Source organism: Phycodurus eques, chromosome 3, assembly GCF_024500275.1.
Source record: "Phycodurus eques isolate BA_2022a chromosome 3, UOR_Pequ_1.1, whole genome shotgun sequence".
Classification (NCBI taxonomy): Eukaryota; Metazoa; Chordata; class Actinopteri; order Syngnathiformes; family Syngnathidae; genus Phycodurus; species Phycodurus eques.
In genome coordinates, this window is record NC_084527.1 from 18,705,631 (window position 1) to 18,724,732 (window position 19,102).

At 40.0% G+C, this 19,102-nt stretch overlaps 1 protein-coding gene across 2 annotated transcripts in view; it reads left to right on the forward strand.

Moving 5' to 3' along the window:
- The window catches only part of kank1a (KN motif and ankyrin repeat domains 1a), a 53,649-nt gene that overhangs the window by 19,923 nt on the left and 14,624 nt on the right, over positions 1-19,102 (forward strand). For both annotated transcript variants that reach the window (XM_061672325.1, XM_061672326.1), the window contains exon 2: positions 11,077-11,214. In XM_061672325.1, the coding sequence (XP_061528309.1) occupies positions 11,178-11,214 (37 nt within the window). In that variant the 5' untranslated portion in view covers positions 11,077-11,177. The remainder of the gene's footprint in view (positions 1-11,076; positions 11,215-19,102) is intronic.

Below are 19,102 nucleotides of genomic sequence, written 5' to 3' on the forward strand. Positions count from 1 at the left end.
GTATACACAACACATTGATGAATAACCAGTTTTGAAATCAGAAGCCTATAAGGACATGTTTTTCAACTATTACATATATTTTCAAAGGGGGATTGGTAACAAAAAATGCTTGCAAATATCTGCTATTACACCAAAACACAATTAGCAATTTTTATTTGCTTTCGCAGGCCACATAAAATTATGTGGCAGGCCGGATCTGGCCCCCGGGCCACCAGTTTGACACCTGCGCCGTAATGGCTTAAGATGCTTCTGCATCTGTAGGTCCCCCTGCTGAAGAAGGCACATATACAGGCCCATCTGAAGTTTGCCAATGGACACCTGAATGATTCAGAGAATGTTTGGCAGAAGGTGATGTGGTCAAAATCGAGCTGTTTGGAATCAATTTTACTCGCCGTGTTTGGAGGAAGAGGAATTCAGACTATGACCCCAAGATCACCATCCCCACTGTCAAGCATGGAGGTGGAAGTATTATGCTTTGGGGGTGTTTCTCTGCAAAGGGGAAAGATGGGTCAACTTCACCACATCGAGGGAAATATGGATTGTGCCTGGTACGGTGAAATCCTGGGAGATAACCTCCTTCTGTCAGCCAGAAAACTTAAAATGGGTCGTGGATTAGGCTTCCAGCACGACGATGACCCAAAGCACACAGCCAAGGAAATAAAAGAGTAGTTAAAGAAGCAGCACATTAAGGTCATGGAGTGGCCTAGCCAGTCTTCAGACCTAAATCCCATAGAAGATCTGTGGCGGGAACTGAAACTTCGGGTTGCCAACCTTGAAACTTTAAGGATTTGGAAAGGATTTGCAAAGAGGAGTGGTCCAAAATTCTTCCTGAGTTGTGTGCAAACCTGGTGATCAGCTACAAGAAACGTCTGACCTCTATACTAGCCAACAAAGGGTTCGCCACCAAGTACCAAGTAATGTTGTGATAGGGGATCAAATAATTACTTCAGTCAATGAATTGCAAAATAATTTTAATCTTTTGTTTTAGGTGTTTTTCTAGAATTATAATTTTTTAAATATATATTCTCCCTCTCCCTGTTCAAAGACACCCACCAATAAAATTATAGACCGTTCATCTTTGTCAGTGGGTAAACTTACAAAATCAGTGAGGGATCAAATAATAATTTCCTCCACTTTTTTTTTTTATATTCATCAGAAATATATCTTTGTTTGTCTGTCAGCGGCATATAGTGACTGGCAGAACAATTGAATGCTCTTGTACTGGATGGAAAAAGGTACAACAAACCTGTGTATCCACCTGTTGCAATTGATGCAAAGGAACAAGTCATGACTTCCTGCAAATGCAAATATATCAGCTTTGTGTTCAACTAAACAACCCCAGATTTCACACAAAGTACATTTGTGACTAAATTGAGACAAGATCATTATTCCAGTATTTATACTTTTTATGATATTTTTATTTGGTGGTTTACCGCATTTCTTTCTGTGAAATAGGTGCCGCGGTTCAACAAAGGGTTGAAAACACTGATCTAATCATTAAGCACAAGTTATTAAAGGTCCCGTGCCATAATTTAAAAAAAATACCTTTGTTGTCCTTTTATCGGGTTTGCAAGGTAATTTGGGTTGAAAATGCTTTTTAGGCCTGGCACTTGAGATGACCAGATTTCTCATGAATATTCAATATGTACAGTGCTGTGAAAAAATATTGGCCCCTTTCTCCAATTATATTTTTGCCTAGTTTCTCCCTTAAAATTTGAAATAATTAAACAAATGTAAATATCAGACCCAAGTAAACATAAGATTCTGTTTTTAAATGATTTTATTTATTAAGGAAAAAAACTATTTGAAGATCCCTTGTCTTGTGTGAAAGAGTAATGCCCCACCCCTTGTTAAATCATGAGTTAATTGTGGTTAATCACATTTTTTTGGGTTCATTTTCAATGTGGCACCTCAAAATGTTGTTTCCCGATAGGAACGCTGGGGCCTGGTGTGACTGTGTGAGTCGCCAACTGTATTTTTCTTGTGATAGTCCAGAGGTGGACAGACCTTTATATATAACTGTATGGTACATTAGGCCATTAAATATGGTCTAAATGTCTTACAAGAGATGTACAGACTATTTTTAAATATGGTTTAAATAAGGTACAGTCAATGTAGACTGACCATAAAATGTGATGTAAATATGGCAGATTAGAGATATAGAATGTGGTCCACAAGAGGTGCACAGACCATTAAATATGTCATATACAGGTACGGGATTGTCATTGGACAAATTTCGCATTTAGGCTATCTTCACACTGCAGGTCAATTATTTTTATTTTTATAAAGTTTTGCTCAATATGACATGTCCCATGTCAATGTGAACAGTACCATTCTGATTTTTGTTTTTTTATTTACTTTTTAAAAATCTGATGGACTCTTTAGTATGTGGATATAAATCAGATATGTAGCCGATGCGAGTGCAGTATGGATGCTCAGGTCGCGCTCATGCGACTTATACATCATCAAAAGGCAACCAACATCAGTTGTTCGATAAAACAGATTTGTGATAAGAAATGGCGGACGAAGGAGCAGTAAACAGTGGTGAAAATAAGATGCTTTAAAACTAATTAATATATCGGGGGGGACAATCAGTTCAAGCACAAAATCCTTGAAATTGCTATAAACTTATAAGGACGAGGGGTCATACTTCCGTAAATACTGTACACGGCGCCGCTTGTTTATGCGCAAGTGCAACGTGATGTCCTGTTTTGTGCGCGTGTGTCTCTTCACGGAGGCATTCCCTTCAGAGTAGAAGTCACATTTTGTTTTTGTAATGTGAATGACGACATAAAAAGATTGGATTTAACAAACAATCTGTATTGCCCTGCAGTGTGAACGTAGCCTTAGTTCCTCGTCCCTGTGACGCTAATGAAGCAGAGCGTGCACCTTCTCAGGTTTCAGTTTCCATCAAGCGAGTGAAAGGTCTGATCCCCAAGGCAACGCTGTCCGCAGGTCGCCTGACCCCTTCCGCCTTGTTGTACCTGTGAGACATATAATATCCAGTGGGTACGGAAAGTTTTCAGACACCCTTCAATTTTTCCCTCTTTGTTATATTGCAGCCATTTGTTAAAACCATTTAAGTTCATTTTTTTCCTTATTAATGTACACACAGCACCCCATGTTGACAGAAAAAAAAGAATTTTTGCTGACTTATTAAAAAAGAAAACTTAAATATCACACAGCCATAAGTATTCAGACCCTTTGCTGTGACACTAATATATTTAACTCGGGTGATTTCTTCTGATCATCCTTAAGATGGTTCTACACCTTCATTGGAGTCCAGCTGTGTTTATTATACTGATTGGACTTGATTAGGAAAGCCACACACCTGTCTATATAAGACCTTACAGCTCACAGTGCATGTCAGAGCAAATGAGAATCATGAGGTCAAAGGAACTGCCTGAAGAGCTCAGAAACAGAATTGTGGCAAGACATAGATCTGGCCAAGGTTACAAAAAAGAATTCTGCTGCACTTAAGGTTCCTAAGAGCACAGTGGCCTCCATAATCCTGAAATGGAAGACGTTTGGGATGATCAGAACCCTTCCTAGAGCTGGCTGTCCGCCCAAACTGAACAATTGGGGGGGAAGAGCCTTGGTGAGAGAGGTAAAGCAGAACCTAAAGATCACTGTGGCTGAGCTCCAGAGATGCAGTCGGCAGATGGGATAAAGTTCTAGAAAGTCAACCATCAGTGCAGCCTTCCACCAGTCGGAGCTTTATGGTAGAGTGGCCCGACGGAAGCCTCTCCTCAGTGCAAGACACGAAAGCCTGCAAGGAGTTTGCTAAAAATCACCTGAAGGACTCCTAGATTGTGAGAAATAAGATTCTCTGGTCTGATGAGACCAAGATAGAAATTGTTGGCCTGAATTCTAAGCAGTATGTGTGGAGAAAACCAGGGACTGCTCATCACCTGTCCAATACAGTCCCAACAGTGAAGCATGGTGGTGGCAGCATCATGCTGTTTTTTTTTTTTTCAGCTGCAGGAACAGGGAGAAGGGTTGCAATCGAAGAAAAGATGAATGCGGCTAAGTACAGGGATATCGTGGACGAAAACCTTCTCCCGAGTGCTCAGAACCTCAGACTGGGCTGAAGGTTGACCATCCAACAAGACAATGACCCAAAGCACACAGCTAAAATAACGAAGGAGTGGCTTCAGAACAACTCTGTGACTGTTTTTGAATGGCCCAGCCAGAGCCCTGACTTTAAACCTAATTGAGCATCTCTGGAAAGACCTGAAAATGGCTGCCCACAAACGTTCACCATCCTACCTGACAGAACTGGAGAGGATCTGCAAGGAGGAATGGCAGAGGATCCCCAAATCCAGAATTGAAAAACTTGTTGCATCATTGCCAAAAAGGCTCCTGGCTGTATTAGCGCAAAAGGGTGCTTCTACTAAATACTGAGAAAAGGGTCTGAGTACTTATGGCTGTGTGATATTTCAGTTTTTCTTTAATAAATCTGCAAAAATTTCAACAATTCTGTTTTTTTCCGTCAATATGGGGTGCTGTGTGTACATTAATGTGGAAAAAAATTAACTTAAATGATTTTAGCAAATGGCTGCAATATAAAAAAAGAGTGAAACATTTAAGGGGGTCTGAATACTTTCCGTACCCGCTGGATGTTTATTGAATTAAGTAAATTAGGCTTTGACCACCATTGTTTAAAGTCATTTGTGGTGCCGGTTGTTTTGCATATTTAGACGGCAGACATCAGTGCAAGCCAGTATTGTAGCTGACGCAGACGCCCACAGTCCAGTCAATATTTGTTCTGGGACGGAGCAGGTGCTGCCTCTGTTTGGTGAATCTCAGTAGGTTGGATGTGGAACATCTGCTTCGTCTTTACAATTCCTAACATAAAAAGGTAGAGCCTATTCTGATAAGGAATAAATATGATTCCTGATGAAAAGTAATGCTGAATACAGCAGTACCTTTAGATTTGTAATAATTATAGCAACATTTTAAAAAAAGAACAAGGCCATCAGAAGTTTTATCCATTTAAAAAAAAATATATATTTTTTTTTACAACCAAGTCAATAATGTTGCAGTGTTTTCACAGGAATGTCAGCGTGGTTACCACCCGCCCCGTCTCTGCACTGTCGACACAATACAGCAGTGGCGTTGTAGTACATGCCGGGGCCGGCTAGTGTTTTGCTAGCCTCTGACCTCGTGACCGCCAACAGAGGCCAAGATAATGCAAAGGGTGACGGGGAAGAGGTCGTTGAGTCCCGTGCTTATTACAGCTTCTGTCCAGCCGCTTCATGAAGCTGTTGATGTGGATGCATTTTTGTTGTCATTCCTGCACCATGTTCCACCTTTACTATCTTTCTCCACGCTCACGTTTATCAGTATTATCACCATATTGATAGAGAGAAATGTCAGGGATTTGCTGAAAGGAGGGTCAAAACATTATGTGCACTTACACTATTTAACAAGAGCCAAAGAAAAAATAGACCCAAAAAAAGAAGAAAAATTACATTTGAAAATGATATTCTGTGCCGTGAAATTATTGGCATTCTTATATTTTTTTCACTTTCCTCACTTTAAGGTCATCAAACAAATGTAAATATCAGACAAATATAACCCAAGAGAACTTAATTTTTTTTTTTAAATTGTGATTTCATTTATTAAGGAGGAAAAAAAACTATTCAAAGTTACCTGGCACTGTGCCAAAAAGTAATGACCCGATACAACACCTTCATTTTGTTTTTTAAAGCCATTCAGAAATTTGTTTGGTTTGTTTTGGATTGTTATCCTGCCGCAGAACCCAAGTGCACTTCAGCTTGAGGTCAGGAACTGATGGCTGAACATTCTCCTTCAGGATTTTCTGTTAAAGAGCAGAAGTAATAGTTCCATCCATCACAGGAAGTTGTCCAGGTCCTGAATGAGAAAAGCAGCCCAAGACCATCACATGACCACCATGTTTGACTGTTGGTATGATGTTTTTTCTGAAATGCTGTGCTAAATTCACGGCAGATGTAACGAGACACACACATTCCAAAAAGCTCATCTTTCATCTTGTCAGTCCATATAATATTCTCCCAAAATTCTTTGGAATAATTCAGATGGTTTATTTGAAAAAGTAAGACAAGCTATGTTCTTTTTGGTCTGCAGTGGTTTTCGCCTTGGAACTCTGCCATGGATGCCATTTTTCTCTTTCTTATTGTTGTCATGAACACTGACCTTAACTTAGGCAAGGGAGGCCGGCAGTTTCTTTAGAAGTTGTCGTGAGCCCCTTTGTGGCCTTCTGGATGAGTCATCTTTTGGGGTAAAAACCGGCCACTCCTGGGAAGGTTCACCACTGTCCCATGTTTTCTCAATGTGAGGGTAATGGCTTTCCCTATGGTTCGCTGGAATCCTAAAGCTTTAGAAATGGCTTTTAGAACCCTTTCCAGACTGAAAGATGTCAATTACTTTATTTCTCGACTGTTCTGGAATTTCTTTGGCTCCTATCATTTTGTTGCAGGTTTTTTAGATCTTTTGTCTGACTTGATTTTGTCAATAATAACAATTACAATTGTTGATACTGTCTGAAATGTTATCATGGGTCATTGATTTGAACTCGAACGTGCTGTATTGCACAAAATCCAACTTCCTGTGGCTTGGTTAAATGTTGAATTCATCTATTGGACGACCGAATACGCCAAGGCCTTTGCTCACTGGATGTTTTTCCCCTCTTCGTTCCCATTAGAATTTCAGATTTGGGAGTAAAATGGCGAGCGCTGTCAAACAGCGATTGGAGTGCGATACTGTCTTCCCCCCTCCCGCCTATCACGGAACAAATCATCCGGCTTCCTCTTTAATGGGTTTAGTCCTCACGCTGTGCCCTCCTTCCTCCCTCCTCTTTCTTTCTGTTCACATGCCCGAGTTCATCCTGCGCTTCCCCTCTTCTGGGCCCACTCGAGTGCTTCATCTCCATGAAAACTGAATTAATGAGGTCTAAACAGGGATTTGAGAGCTGAATAGGAATAATATGGCCTTGTGCTTTACACTAATGCCAGGCAGTTTCTTATTAATGGAGGCCAAACGGACTCCTAAACTTAATCGTGGCGTCAGAGGGTTTGAGCCCAGATATAGGGGCCAGGCTTCCAGATTAGCCAGCTCCATATCCCCAACCACTAATTATGTTGAGCCACTTAATCGGGCCCCCGCCGCTGATGTTGCCACAGTCCACGGCGTGATTAAAGCGCCGTCGTCCCACTCGGGGACGAGGCACTCAACAGATGGGCCGGATTTGTGGTTAGTATTAGCTTTGCAGTAAATGGCTGATTAGCATTGCAGTTTCAAAAATTGACTTAATCAATAATTGTCATGGGGATGGCATAGCTTTTTTTGTATCACGGGTTAACACCTTTTATTAACTGTGCATTTTTTTTCTTGGAATAATATGACAATTAAAAAAAAGTTTTCTTGGAAAAAGTATCTTGTAATTTTTAGACTTTACACAATCAAGATTTTTGCGATCGATCACTGGATTATAGTTCAAATAAATCGATAACCTATCACCGATACGATCACAATACATAGATATATAGTTCTATCTCGTATACCTTTTTCATTAAAAAAATGCTTTAAAAAATACATTATTTTCCTCTTTTTTTGGGTCAATTTCTTACAAATTTTTTTTTCTTGGAAAAATTTTCTTGGAAAAATCCAAAGATTTTCCTAACAAATCAACAAATAAAAAAAAAAATCAACAACAAATCCTAACATTAGTTTTTCTTGAAAATCCATCTTCTAACCCACCAACCTTCTAAAAACATTTTTTCTCTCTCAAAATCTGTATTGTTTTCCCCCTCAAAAAATAATATAATAAATAAGAATTCCCCCTTAGCAAAATGAGGTAGAATGCAACTTTTTTTGTGAAAAAATGAGAAATTAAAAATGTTTTTCCCCCCAAAAATTCCCATTTTTTTTTCCCCCCATTTTTTTTGGGGGGGGGGAACAGATTTTTTTTCTGTAAAATTTTTTTTTTACAAAACAATTTCATGAAAAAATACAACTTCTTGAAACTTTTTTTTTTTTTTTTTTTTTTTTTAAGTATTTTATGTATACTATTTTTAAGCATTTTAGAAAGACTTGGGCGCACTTGATTTGCATGGCGCCTCTCAGCAGTGATTGCTGTTGAGTGACATTTACCAGTTTGTCACTAAGCACACGCATGGCTCCAGATTGTCCTTGCACAAGTGTAGGCGGCACAGGAATGAGACATAGGGGACGGGAGGTAGACGACGCCATGTAGAGATGCCTCCAACTTGCTCAGATTCAAACAAGGGAGTTTTTAATTATTTTGTACTTGTATCAACAATTTAATGGACACTAAGATTACAAAGTGTATATGGGCTAATGAATATGTTAAACATTGTGGCTTTATTGGTTCTTTAGGCTTGTTTGTACTGAACCAATATTTTCCAACTTTTACAAGTAAACCACATGCTTGTGCCTCTAGGGGGCAGTGTTGTGTAGAAAAAGTTCACATATGTCTCATGACCACATCGACTGTTGATTGTTACATTTTCAAAGAAATATAGTGTTACTGAATATAGTATGTAGAAATAATACATTGTTAAATTAAGGGTGATAACATGCTCATTTTGTAATTTTTTTTGATAAATGGAGACAGCACATATTTGCCACTATTTAAAGTGCTGCTGATTAATCCCAAATAAAGTTCAGCTCTTTTAGTAGTTTTTTTACTAACACTGACTATTTTAGAACTGTTCATAATCCCCACCCACCTTGACAACAGCCCCAGGTCAATCTTTTTTTCCAACCCCCCCACCCCCCCTTAAACGATACAACCTGTTTTCGAGGGGGGGGGGGGGCAAATCCTGGAAAAAATACCCAGAACTTGAACTTCTTTTTTTTTTTTAAACTTTCTTTTCTTTTAATACCCAACCTTATTGCAAAAAATACTTCTTAATGTTACAATTTCCCCCAAAATAACCAGCTTTTAATAAAAAAAAATATTTTTAAAACAATCAGATTGTCTATTAAAAAAAATTATATATATATATATATACACATACACACACACACACACACATATTTTTTTCTCAATTATCAGATTTTTTTTTCTCTTTTCAAAATTATATATTTTTTTCCTCAAAGCTAATGTTCCATGGTTAATCCACTGTTAGCATTAGCATGTAGCTCAGCAATCCGCATACATGCTTTCTGCAACAGCAATACAACAGTTTGTTTCTCTGCTGGCCATTTTCCCCCCTCCAATAAAGCTGCAACCGCAACTTTTATTGGGGGGTGGGAAAAGAAACACCTTGCTGCTTGAATTTTTCCCAGACTTTTCTTAGCTTTACAAGGTTGACTCTCAAGTGAAGAAACTGCAGACTCATGGGCAGACTCATGCCTCTTTGGTTTACGTAACGTCTGAGAACGAGTCATTCTGGTTTGTGTGTGCAGTTGTAAGGCAGCTGACATAGAAATTTGTTTTGTTTGCTCTCTTATGGGGCGAATTTTTCCTCAAATTTGATGGCCCCGTGCAGCTGTAGCCTTAGGATGGACCACTGTGGTTTTATGTTAGAGATGTCAACTAGTAAAGCTCAATACACTGAGGATGATATGTTCATGTAAACAACAATTTCGACTAAAACATACCTAATGTATGTTTTTGTTTTTTTAACATTGAAGACAATTCAGTCTTCAACGAATCCAACATATGATTCACAATTTAGTCTTCAATTAGCCTAATGTACGTTTTCATAAATGTTGACGACAATCTAGAATCTTCAACAAATCTTCAACAAAACTAAAAATTTTGTGATCTTTGAAAAACGTTCTGGGAATTTCTTTTATAAACACTGAATTCTTCAACAAACCAAAAGTAGCTTTTCATAAATGTTGATGATTTCGATTCTTTAACAAACCTAAAGTAAATGTTTTTGTATGTGCCCTGCAATTGGCTGGCGACCAGTTCAGGGTCTATCCCTGCTTCGTGCCCAGAGTCACCTGGGATGGGCTCCATCACACCCGCAACCCTTGTGAGGATAATCAGTACGGAAAATGAATGGATGGATGAAAGACATTTTAGGGCTGCCGCACACTGCGCGATGCAGATGAACCTGATTGGACTGGACCATCGCATAAAAATAAGAGTTGCCGACGCACCCACCGCACATTAAGCGAGTGAATACATGAACGCTGTGAATAGCGAGCCTCTATAGGCGCTTGATGCTGTATATGCAGTATATTGTACTTAATCACGTTTCTTAAACCATAAAGCGATAGTTACAGTCGGTTGCTAAAGAGAGAGAGCATGAGTGAGAATAAAAGTGAGAGTGTAGATATTATAAAGGAGTCTCGCTGACTCCATTCATTTGAACGTACCCACCAAGGTACGTGCTGTTTGCGTACATTCTGCTCACAAGCTTCGCTTTTTCATCTACAGGCACATTGTGCATTATGAATATACAGAAGTTAAGTATTGATGTAAAATACAATATTTGATGCTTTATATATGCGACTTATTTCGCTCGGGGCGGCGTGACTACCCTTCGGTGTCTGGTTTGCGTAAAAACCCGGAAATGTATTTTCAGTGCGAGTCAGTTCAGTTTTAGTTGCTCTACTTTTCAAAGAACTTGTACCCTACCTTGGGGCCTTTGGTGGGGCTGTCTTTACAAACTCCCTACCATTCTAAAGAGCCCTTTCCCCTTTTAGTACGCACTTATCTTGGCTTCTCATTTGACGACATCGTCTAATCTTAGCCGTATGAACCCGACCCTTCCAATCATTGCGGGCTCTGGTCTGCTTGTCGGTCGTTTTGTGTGCTCACAGTCGGGTGACGTTAGCATGAGGTTGAGTGGTAAGCTGCACGTTTCAAATACAGAATTTATGAGAGTTTACTCTGTTCTAGATTTTAGAATGTTTCCAAGTGTCTCATTAACGACTGGAGGATGCCTTGTTTTGTCATTGCCATCTGTCATAAAATAAGTTACATAACTTAATTAGCTTTGTTACAGCACAGTCTTTGATATTTGTGTTGGCTCACATCACCGAGGTCATCTTTAATCTACATCACTAACTGGATTTGTGTGTGTGTGTGTTTTTTTGTCTTGTCAACAGGTTGCATGGTGTTCCGGACTTGATGCATGGCCTATGCACGACGCCGGTGCATGTTGTTGATGGTGGTGGTGGTGTGGGACTGAGCGCGCTCAGTGTCTGCCATGGCTGAATTTGTGCACGTGAACGGCAACAGCCCAGGTAACCGCCTTCGCCACATCGTTATATCATGTTGTTGTTATTGTTGTTGTTATTATTATTCATGTTCCTATGAATGATTTTCTGTTTTGCGGCCCCTCTTACCTGCCTGAAAAATCACCAATTTTTTGCAAGCTTGTGTATCCTGGTGAAAATGAATGTATTTTCGAAGTCCCTAACGCAACCTCTCAACCAGAAGTCCCCGTGGAAATTTTTTTTAAAAATCAGCTTGCAACACCAGTTTCACCAATCAGCACTAAATTGGATGGAAGCTTTCTAACATAAATGAACGCACGAAAAAGTTTCAAGGACCCATGCCTGGAATTGAATGGAAAGTAGGCCATTTCGGTTGGTCTGAAGCACCCATTTCGGGGTGAATTCCAATTCTTGTACTTTGAAGAAATACTAGTGAATTTTTCCAAATGAGCCCCGCTCTGTCTCCTCAGCCTGAGCGGCGGGAATGCGACGCTCTGAATAACCAAACGGCACACTCCAACGTTACCAAACTTTCCGGAGTGTACCTCAAGATATCAGACACAGATATCCTAGACAGATAAGCGATGCAATTTATTTATTTTATTTATTCTTTTTATTTATTTTTTTAAACCTATGTCATCTAATGTGGGCTGAGCATGAAATAATAATTGTAAGGATTTTCCATTAAAATTTTATTTTATTTATTTTTGTTTTGTTTCCGAGACTCCACATAGGTTAAAAGGGGCATCTCCATTCAATATATTTGGGTTTATTCAACTGTAATTGATCAACCTCTCCACTAGGGAGCGCTACAAAACTCTAATCTTATTATTGGCATGCATGGGAAAAAAGGCAATATCTGAAGAGGTCTACAACCATGCCTTTCAAATTAAAAGAAGCCGAAGTGTTGGGAGGATTTCCACGCTTTGGTGCGAAATGAAGAGATGATGGTTGGGGCAGACAGCCCCGCATTCCTGGCCGGACTAACAGGAGAGAGTGGTCTGTCTCTCCAATCCCCGCAGGAATGCGTAGCATGTCAGACTGATGCTTAGGTCGTTTCTAGTTGACTGACTCTAGAAAATGACTCATTCTTTCAAAATTGGAATCCAATAGACAGGTTTTAGTGCCAAGGACTGTGGATTTAACTATAAAACTATAGCCTGGTAACATTTCAATAATGTGCAGGTAATGTTTTGAGCAACACTTTAAGCACAGATAATTGTCATAATTGCAAACATGACATCGATTCATCAATATAATAGTTTACAATGCGAAGGCATTTTGTTGACATTTGGATGGAACACTGATTTTGGCCAATTAATCGACCGGGCCCTCCAGCCCTAATTTTTAGCCCAACTCTCTGGAACCAACTTCCACAATCTGTGACTGTTTCAAACAACGCCTTAAAACTCATTTATATTGTCTAGGCTTTCCTTATACCTCCCTTTTGTTCCCATACCGTCCTTTTTGTTTTGATCATTTTACTCCCGTTTGAGTTTTCCTTGGTGTCATGTCTCCATTCTCGTCTATGTTGTCTAGATTCTTGTCTTTTTTAACCTGTCTTAACTTTGCATGTGTATGTGTTTGTGAAACGCTTTGTAACTGTGTGTTTTAAAAAGTGCTAAATAACTAAAACCTTGCTTACTTGCATCAAAATAACAATATAAACGATATATTGCTTGCCTTGACGCCAGCTCGTCAGAAGCTGGCGTCAAGGTTTACAGAATAGATGTGTGGCTAAACCATGAGGCAGTTACACTTCCTTGTCCCTTAACTAGACTGTATGTTTTTTTGTGGAAATTTAAGCGTTAGGCTTTCAAAATACAGTTTTAAGTTAGGGTTAGGGTTTTAGTTAGGGTGTTGCAAGGGTACGGAAATTCAACCTGACGCTCTGAGAGTGCAATGTTCAGAGAGGCAGAGCGCGCTCCATTTTCTATGAATTTACGAACGAGCGTGTTGGCCATTGACAGGAATATGTCAGTGCGTCCGCCATATTGAATGTGTCAATTCTGCCTGTAAACATCTCGTCCAGCCTGACGCTCCGGCCGCTCTTTCTCCTCAGTCAGAGCGGCGGGAGTGCGCTCCGGCACTCCCAGAGTGTGGCGCTCTGAATAACCCAACAGCACACTCCAACAACGTTCTGAGTTTCCAAACATTCCGGAGTGTAGAGAGCGGGGTTGGGAGCGGGCTGCACCGTGTCTGTTTATTGAGCAGTCCCTTACCGAACATGTTCAGTGTGCTATGTGTCTAAAGATTTTCAACCTCAGAATCAATCAAACATGGACCACTGGCTGTGGCGTGGTTAGTGGTGCAGTCAAGTACAATCTGTTAGTTAAGATATTGTGGCATTTCCTCTGGCATAACCCAGCTGCCACACTCTGGGTCTACTCGACTTGTTTTCCTTGACCATCTATGAGAAAAGTGTTGTTGGCGTCATGATTGGATCCAGTTGTTGGATTTGGCAGCGGCACGTCCGTTTGGGGGCCAGGGCGCAATCCAGCGGTTGGCTTTGTGCCGTCTGTTGCTAGCCCGCTCGGGAAAAGGGCAGGAATGTGCAGCATGCGTGTACTTGTATTGTTTTGGCGGGGTTTCCTGTCTTTTTACGGGGACTGATGTGTCACGTTGCTCGCCAGGAGCCCTTCAAACGACATGTTTCTTGGAAATAATTATGCATGTAAAGTGTGTAGTGCAGCCAAGAAATACCGTGTGTGTGTGTGTGTAGTCCCCCTCCACCCACTTGCATCATGTTTTTATCTCTACGTGTATACAAGAAAGCTTGTCTAACTTTGATTGAAAGAAATGATGCATTTCTTCACTGTAATTTAAAACCGTTCCCATATGTCTTCGTACGTCTGACATGCTTTTGTCAAAATACTGCAAGCATCAAGAATTACAGCACATTAAGTCGTAAATATTACATACATCCATCCATCCATTTTCTGAGCCGCTTCTCCTCACTGGGGTCGCGGGCGTGCTGGAGCCTATCCCAGCTGTCGTCGGGCAGGAGGCGGGGTACACCCTGAACTGGTTGCCAGCCAATTGCAGGGCACATACAAAAAAAACAACCATTTTCACTCACATTCACACCTACGGGGAATTTAGAGTCTCCAATTCATGCATGTTTTGGGGATGTGGGAGGAAACCGGAGTACCCGGAGAAAACCCACGCAGGCACGGGGAGAACATGCAAACTCCACACAGGCGGGGCTGGGGATTGAACCCGGGTCCTCAGAACTGTGAGGCTGACACTCTAACCAGTCGTCCACTGTGCCGCGTAAATATTACATTTTTCCAAATTGTTTCCACAAGGTCCAACATGAACATATTCAATGTGAACATACTGAAGAATGGCATCAACATACAGCCTAACAAAAATAGACAATAAATCCAATGTGTGTTTTTTAAATGCATGTATTTATTTATTTTGTCTACAAAAGTGTACAGTGGACACTGATAGAACCCGCCGGGCCCAACCACGAATAGCGAGAATGACCCTTTTGGCTTTGAAATGAAAGTGTTTCCTTGTAGTCGCTTGAAAATGGTGGATCTAGAGTCATGAGTGAAGAAAGTTGACACTCAAATTGTAACGTCGTATCTGGGTAACTCGCTCACAGAAATAGGCAGATAAGGTTTAGAGATTTATTTATTTATTTAGTTTTTAATTTCACACTTGATCGGCACTCCAGAGACCTAGCTATTTGTATACCAACAATGAAAAAGTCACTTTTCCATTATATGTCTCCTCTATTTAACAGTTTATTGCTTCACATCACTGCTGTTGTGTAGAAGCAAGTGCACCAACAGCTGCTGCTTTCTGCAGCGTGTCGACCCCTTCGCTTGCCTCGGCACTTGTTGCCGTGTCGCTGAGGTCATTGCTCAGCTGTCACGGGGTGTCTCGGCTGTACCGCCGGGCCCCCGTCACCGCCGCTCGTGACTCGACGCTCGTCTGCTCGGTCCTCTGAGCTTCTTCTCAGCGGGAAAACAATGACTACATTTTTTTCTCACTCGCTGACACACTGCAGTAATTGTTGTTGATCAGTAATGGACTCTTGGGGAACTTAGATTCAAAGTTGGTGGAGGAGGGTTTTATTGATTTTTATGCTCTCATTGGCAGAGGTGGCGTGCTCGAGTCATATGACTTAACTCGAGTCAGACTTATAGTGGATAGTCTACACAAACTGCCAGGTTTTTGTGATACACAAGAATGAGACCATAATTTAAAAAAACTACCATTTCAAAAAAATGTTCCACCATTAAAGTGACCTATAACCTGTACAACTCAATTGAGGGGGGGCGAAATCTTTTAAGGACTGGAAGTAAAAATGAACTGAGATCATGTTGTTGTACAAGTGTGTACATCCTATGATGCTCTGGAAGCTCTACACGGACTGTAGCTTGTGCTGAAAAGTGTGCTTCACTTTATTTGGGGTTAATCAGAGGCACTTTAAATGGTGGCAAGTGTGTGCTGACTTGTTAATTTAACACAAGTTTGAATATGATCGGCAACATCCCTAGTTATAAGGGGGTGTGCGCACTTGTGCAGCCACATTCTCAGTTGTTTGTTTTTACTTACCCTCTGGAAGAATTTTTTTTTCCCTTTTTGAGTTGTACAGGTTATAGTTCATATTAATGCTGGAATTTTTTTTAGAAATGGTTAAGCTTGGTCTCACTTTTTTATATCACATAAACCTGTCATTTGGGGGGGGGGGGGGTGTAGACTTTGTATATCCTCTGTATCATGGAGGGAGCTCTAGTCAAGGATTTTGTTTTTGATCAAATTGTGAAAAGAGAAGCAACTATGAGACTTTACACCGATTTGATCGGCTTGATCGGTTTTGGCCAATTATTAGCATTTTATGCTGATAGGCTTTGTGATAATTTGCCAATCCCCATTGATCGGCTTGGCAAAAAACATTTACTCCGCATCGCCGTCGTATACAGTATATTTTAATCCAAACGCTAGTTTAGTTTTAGCCTTGTCGCGTTTCTTTTGACGTCATTTACGATCACTGGGCTTTGTCAAGTCGAACGTGACCGGATACACTCGTTACCACGGCCACGACAACAACAATGTATCGCACTGTGTGTATTGTGTTGTTCAAAAAAGAACAAAATGGGGGGGAAAATGTGGTGGTGGTCACCAGTGCTTGGGAGACGTTCGTTCAAGGATTGCTTGAGGTGTGTTCATGTACTTCTAATACGATACGGCTCGCAAGCAGCCAACAAAACGTGATGTAGCCTACCAAGCTAGTGTTAGCACTAACGAGTGTATGTAAACATGCCGGCGTTCTGTTGAATCATACTCTAAAATTTCGGGCTGTGTGAAGTAATTTAATTACAGTAAGTTAGCACCCATTATTTCTGTCATGTTGTAATGCTGGTTTGACCTGACTTATTAGAATGCATGACCTGACTAGAGAATATGTTTGAAGATACTCAGTATACAGTACATACAGTAAGTATATACAGTAAATGAACAAGTCATTTAAATGAACACATTGCTCCTTCTTGTGATTGGATCAGTGATCGATTATCGTTTTTTTTTTTAACTCGGAACTCTGTGATCGGCCCAAAAAATCTTCGTGTAAAGCCTAGCAATAATGTTTGCAATTCAAAAATAAGAGACAACAAAGAGGACATTTAACTTCATCCATCACTATATAACTCACCAAGATAGGTAAAATACGTTAACTTCACATTTTAGATCACTGATAGCTGGTCAAACATGAACTTAGCTTCATGTCTGTTATGGGTTTAATTGACTGGTTTTGGATATGAATGTGTTATAGTAGTACAGCTAAGCCTAACTAATGCAAGTACAGATACATAGTGCAAAGTGGCTAATGTGTGAATATATGCTGTAACTGAGCAAGATTGTATGACATAAAATGACTTCACTTGCTTGGAACTTTAGGGTTAAAACTTGACTTATGGCTTGCACAACTGTATGTGACTTTAGTCCCACCTCTGCTGATTGGCTCAAAACTGAAGCGGTCATCACAGTGATCCATGCAACTTTAAACAGCTTATCAGTGATAGCATTATGATGATGACGAGCTCTCGTCGTCTGCTGCCACCTGACTGTTGTATTGATTAAATGATTAGACCGGTTCATGAAAAGCAATGAATCCATTTCAGGGTCAAACTGTTGCCATCCGGTTGCAGAGAGGCAAAAAGCTCCTGCTTTCCGAATGTGTCTAATCACGGCCACAAAATGCTAGATTTATTTATTTTTTCTTTTTTTCTTTTTTCTATGTTTTTGTATTTTTCCAACATTTGTATTTTTCAGCTAATTTAGTATGCTAATATTGGTGTTCCCATCCAATATTTTATATTTCCGAGAAGTTGTTTATATTTGTGTATTTTTGTTTGAAAAAGAGTGTTCAATATTTTTTTATTTTTCATCTATTAGAGGTGTTTTCACATTTTGTATTTTTAATTTTGTCTCCCATAATAGTTTCAATCTTTTTCAGTTTGTGGAATTTTAAAGTAATATTTTTGTCCAATATTTAGGGGTAGTTTTAATTTAATCTTTTGTGTTTTTCAAATTATTTTGTTTTTCTGTTTGTGCATTGAGCAATATTTTTCTGTATTTTCATTATTTTTGCATTGTAATTTCTATTTTTCAGCTAATATTTTGTATTGTTGGCAACTGTTTTTGTATTTTTGTCGAATACTGGTGTGTTTTTCCATCTAATAGTCTATATTTTCCAATGTTTAATTGTTTTATAATATTTATTTAGTTCACCCCTGTATTTTTCTTAATTTTTCCACCAATACTGAACACAGTAATGAACCAAATGTTGTGTCCAGTGGTGGACGTTGAACACGCACAGTAGCTCCATGTGTTTGTCTTGGGAGGGGTGGGGGGGGGGGGGCTGTTATTCCAGCGAGTTCACCGCCCCCTCGGGTGAATAACAGCAGCAGCTCTTCTACAAGAGAGGGCAGCGCCCTGGCTCGGAGCCTTGCGCAATTGGCTGAGGCGACTGTCCAATAGTGCCGCAGTACAGTTTATACCAATAGTTGGCTTTTTTCCTCCAGTGGAGAAGAAACTGCACAGTGTAATCTTTGTACAGTTTTAGCCAGCAGTCCAACCGGGGAAGTAGCGAGACCTCCTTAGTGACTAAGGAAGGTGAGTGACCAACAAGGCAAGTGCAATTTGCGTTTTACTTTTAACATGCGCTTGTTTTTTAATGGCTGCGACAGAAAGGGAAAAGTTGTCAGGTGCAGACTGTTATTGGAAAGCGTGTTTATTTCCAGCCTGTCTTGAAGTTCCAGGCATACCAGAAACAACAAGACCATGCATTTAGACCAGGCAGTGTGAGGGGAAGGGAGGGTGGGGTCTCTTTTGGGACTTTGAGCAGATCGGTCTCACTTGGTTGAATGAGTGGCCTTGTTTTATATTTCCAAAGATGCAAAAAAATACTGCAGTTTTTGCTGAAAATGTTGCTGTTTTTGTTGAAAATTTAGGTTTTGTTGAAAATTGAGGTTTTCTAATTTCTAAGACATTGTAAAGCTGTGTCTCCCGTTCATCAAGTCTGGGAAAACGAGCTTGCATATTGTAGGGATGCAACTGTCTACAGATAATCTGCAGGTTGCAATTATCGTACAACCATATTAATCATATCTGTCATAGTTGTCTTTCTTGACCAAGAACCCAAGTCAAACAGTGAAGTTGATGTCAGAGACATGCGCTACAGTGCTAGGGTATAGGGTGGAAGGTAAACCCAGGAGATCAGTCATTGTTTTCATCTAATATTTTTGTATTTTTGGTCCAGTATTTTCAAATAATTTTGTATTATTTCATATATTTTATTTTTGGGTGTATTTGCATTGCCCCCCCCAGTTTTGTTTTTGTTCCCTGATGCATTTTTTTCCTGTTTGTCTATTATTCCTAATTTTATTTTTTAGCAATT